Source organism: Phallusia mammillata, chromosome 3, assembly GCF_965637545.1.
Source record: "Phallusia mammillata chromosome 3, kaPhaMamm4.hap1.1, whole genome shotgun sequence".
Lineage (NCBI taxonomy): Eukaryota > Metazoa > Chordata > Ascidiacea > Phlebobranchia > Ascidiidae > Phallusia > Phallusia mammillata.
This window is the reverse complement of record NC_137254.1, coordinates 20821649-20825511: the sequence shown is the minus strand read 5'-3', so window position 1 is coordinate 20825511 and position 3863 is coordinate 20821649. Positions and strand designations below refer to the sequence as shown.

Sequence of the window (3863 nt, the reverse complement as noted above, 5' to 3'; positions counted from 1 at the left end):
CCGCTACTGCTACAAATTGTTTGAACAATTGAATTTCAAGAAATAAAGGCAGATATTTTGTCAATTACTATCATTTTAGCCTTCGCCTAATTGTCATGGATAAAACCATTTGAATTAACTTTGATACCTTTCATATCGAGCAAAGAGTTAACAATAATTAAATACGATTAAATAGTTTTATTTATTTGCGCGAACGCAGTTCAAAACACAAACAAATAAGTTAAATAATTTATGTTACAGCATGAAATCAATAGCAGCGGAATAGATTTTTTTAAAAAGATTTTACAAAGTTTCATTTGAGTCCAAATCCAAATATCAGAACGTAAAAACCAATTAACTTTAACAATATGTGTGCGAAACACTGCAAAATTAGCGACAAAAAGCACCAGCATGAATATTACGCTCTGGGATTGGTTTCTTAGAACAAGTACAAAGAAACCTTCCTTCACATGAGCTCATCCACTGTCCAGTGTGCCCCTGTGGTTTTGGACATTGTACCACGCATCGTTCAGCGCACATAGGGGCGTCGTAACCTCCTTCTCGGGAATCGCATTGGCAGGAATGTTTGCCTTCATTTCCCTGGCAGTATCCATTATTGCAATCAATTTGACAAACATCTGCAAAAATATAGTTGCGTGGTTTAAAAAAGCTTTAACATTTTTAACATCCAAAATTCAACCCGAAAACCTTTTAAGCAGAACACCTATTTAAACTTATCGTGCATTTTTAGTCAATTTAAATTTAGGCCTTAATGTATGAAATGAAACTATTAGACATTTGCTAACCCCCTGATACAACAATAAAGTGCAAAATATGTTAATATCCTCAAATAATCAAATACTTTTTTCTGTACCTTCAAATATATTTTCTGAAAGCTTGAATGCGTAACGATTACCTATAGTGTTTCAAACACTTTTACATACCTTATGTTGAGATGTCTAATTATACCATTAGGAATTATATTTACCTTCATTGGGGATGCCGACGTTGTCAATAAAGAAACCCGGTTCATTTCCGCCTACTTCGTAATGAACAACTGCGAAGATCTTGTTGTTTACTTTGCGTAGGGCACAACCGATACTTTTGGTTTCGTTCCAAATCATCTGGGTGAAATGAGCTGCGAAGAAAACGATCATTTTGAAACGACAAGAATTAAGAGATCAACGATTTTTTTTACTTTTACAAGTAAGCTACAAATTTTGACTCTTTTTGAGAAATCTAAATTTTTGAAAAAAAATATCAGTTGTAGGGAGAAACGTACCTGAAGCTTCTTCTACCTCTTCTATTCCGTAGTTGTATGTCATACTTTCGGCGTACCACGCAGTAATTGCCTGACTAATTGAATAATCTTTATCAGTTGAAGCGGCCAGGTTCTCGCCAATTACATCAGCACGGTCAAGTCCTTCATGAAACAAAATGCAAAATTAAAAGTTAGCAATAATGGTTGACTGCAAAAACATAATATTTTGTTCCAACGCTTGCGTAGGTATAAAATGTTGCCATTCCAAAGCGATATACATAAGAAATTTTTGCGAATGTTGCACTCAGGTAATTTAAATAAAGTATAGTAGACATCCCGGCTTCTTTACCGATTATAGAGGATTCGAGGTTTGTGACGGAACCCATCTGTGCGAGCTTCTTGGCGTAATTCTCAGCACTTTTTTGGAGTCTGTAGTCGTATTTCAATGGCTTGGAACCGTGCAGGCACCGATAGTAGTTGTGAGCGTTCAGACATTGAGTAGAAACGTGGGCTTCTCTCGCTTCGCCTCTGATGCATTTAGGTGAGGAACCTGAAGTGAAAATTGCTATTATAGTTTTCATGTAAAAATCATAAATTCCGAGAATTCTCAACTGTATTAAACATCAAGTTCAAGATATATATCTTATTAAGATACCGACAATGCCGGAACTGATAAAATTTCTTGAACTCATAAGGGTGAATGATTTGATGTTTTATTAATTTTAAATCAATAAGCATTAGGTTCTTTGTAGTCTTCATGCACAAAGCAACGAACTGGGAGATTCTAGTTTAAATTCTGGTTTAGCAAAAAAAGACGTATAGTCGTTATATTATTTTTTAGATTACTTACCGGTCATTTGTGGTGTTGTTTCTGGCTTTGGCGCCGTGGTTCTTACTGATCGTCCGGTTGTTTGTGGTGCTGAAGCAGTAGTTACGACTGATTGCATGGTGGTTTCTGGTGCTGGCTCTTCCGTGGTAACGATAACCACTGGTTCCGTGGTTGTGACAGGTTGTGGTGGTCGTATTTCTGGCTGAGGAACTTTAGGGGGTCTTACGAGTAGACATTGAGTACATACACCACAACTAAGTGGGCAGTTTTTCTTCATAAATTTCGCGTGCAAAGGATTCTTGCAATAACCTCCTTCAGACCATGGTGGACACTCGGTCAGTTTGTCGGCGCATTCTAGAAAGACACAAAAATGATTTTAATGGAAGTAAATTTTAAGTAAGGCAAGTATACATGTTCATTATAGGCTTGTTGTAAATCTTTTCTTATTTGGAAATTCATAGTGAAATTTGTCATGTAAAACAAAAATTTAGTGTTTTTACTTTGAATTGAAAATAAGTTCCTTTGGTATATTTCTGCGGATTTAAATTATAAATAATCAACAACGCTTTCAAAAAAATTAAATAATCGTCGGAATGAATATTTAAAATGGTAAGTTATAAATAGTTTAGCAACTTTTTCTTACCTGGGTCACAAGGTGGTGGTTCAAGAAGAGATTCACAGGGTGTGCAAAGTCGACAAGATTTTTTACAATTCCTTTTAACCAATGCTTTTGTGATGGGATTGGAAGATTGACAGTGAGTGGGGGCAAACAGGTAACAGTTTTTAGACTTGTCTTGACAAGGGTCGTTTTCTGCAAGGGTCGTTTTAAGTTATCTCAAATTTAACCTTTTCAGTCATAATGGCCATCTGGGCAGCTTTCGGAAAAACTAACTTACACTGCCATTTCAGACCACAGTTACATTTACTTCAGATTTTAATTTGTTTTGGCAACACTAGCGCATATACGGCCAGCTGCAGTATTGAGATCTTATAGGTCGAAACATTTATCAATATGGTTTTGATGTACAAAATTTGTTTTTTATCTCCTTGTTTTATTCTTTGAAAATATACAATAGTCCAACTCTTTGATGTTTCATACCTGGTGTACAAGATCTGGGTTGGACAGGTGCACATGGCGTACACACTTTACATGCAGCAGGACACCTGGTTCTGACAAAGTAACCGATGAAGGGATTTTGACAGTTTTGGGTAATGACATCCAAATCACAGTTGGTGACTTTGTCCTTGCAATCTGGGTCTGTATTTCAAGATGAATTTTAATTTAACTGGAGCAAATTTTTAACATGAATTTCACACTTTCAAGGATTTCTTTCACGTACAATAAATTTAAGGCAAAGTGTACGCTTTTGGCTAAATTATGGTCATGGTTAGCACTAGTTAATTATACACATTTTGCTTACCACAAGCTTTGGACAGAACGAAAAACTGGAGACAGGCAGTCGCCAGGCAGATGAAGATCTTCATGTTTCGTTTTTGTATTTTTACGAACAGTTTACACTTGACAGTTGTATTTCTGTAAAAATAATGAAATTTAGCACCATGCTGAAAACAAAATTTCGGATCCAGAATAAACCGATTGATCGGTGTAAACTTTGTTAAAACTGTTTTTTAAGTCACTCTACTTTAATTTTTCATCTTGTTGTCGCTTGCAAAGCTCGACTTTTTCTCATCTCGTTGTCTGCAAACTGAGACTGATGCTTTTCCAAAACTTAGGCAGGTCTTTTATACCAAAATCCAGCAATATTACGTGATGATTCGCTCTTTGACGGTTTT

The 3863-nt window shown here is 35.9% G+C and overlaps 1 protein-coding gene across 1 annotated transcript; it reads right to left on the bottom strand.

Annotated features, from left to right (window-relative positions):
- Window positions 1-203: 203 nt before the first annotated feature.
- On the bottom strand, window positions 204-3599 carry LOC145218576 (uncharacterized). The gene is made up of 8 exons (XM_080085987.1): window positions 3491-3599; window positions 3169-3327; window positions 2713-2880; window positions 2091-2423; window positions 1590-1790; window positions 1262-1402; window positions 968-1117; window positions 204-617 (listed from the first exon to the last, which is right to left on the bottom strand). The coding sequence occupies exons 1-8, from the start codon at window positions 3552-3554 to the stop codon at window positions 370-372; spliced, it is 1464 nt and encodes a 487-aa protein (XP_079942113.1). The 5' UTR covers window positions 3555-3599; the 3' UTR covers window positions 204-369.
- Between the last annotated feature and the right edge of the window lie 264 nt (window positions 3600-3863).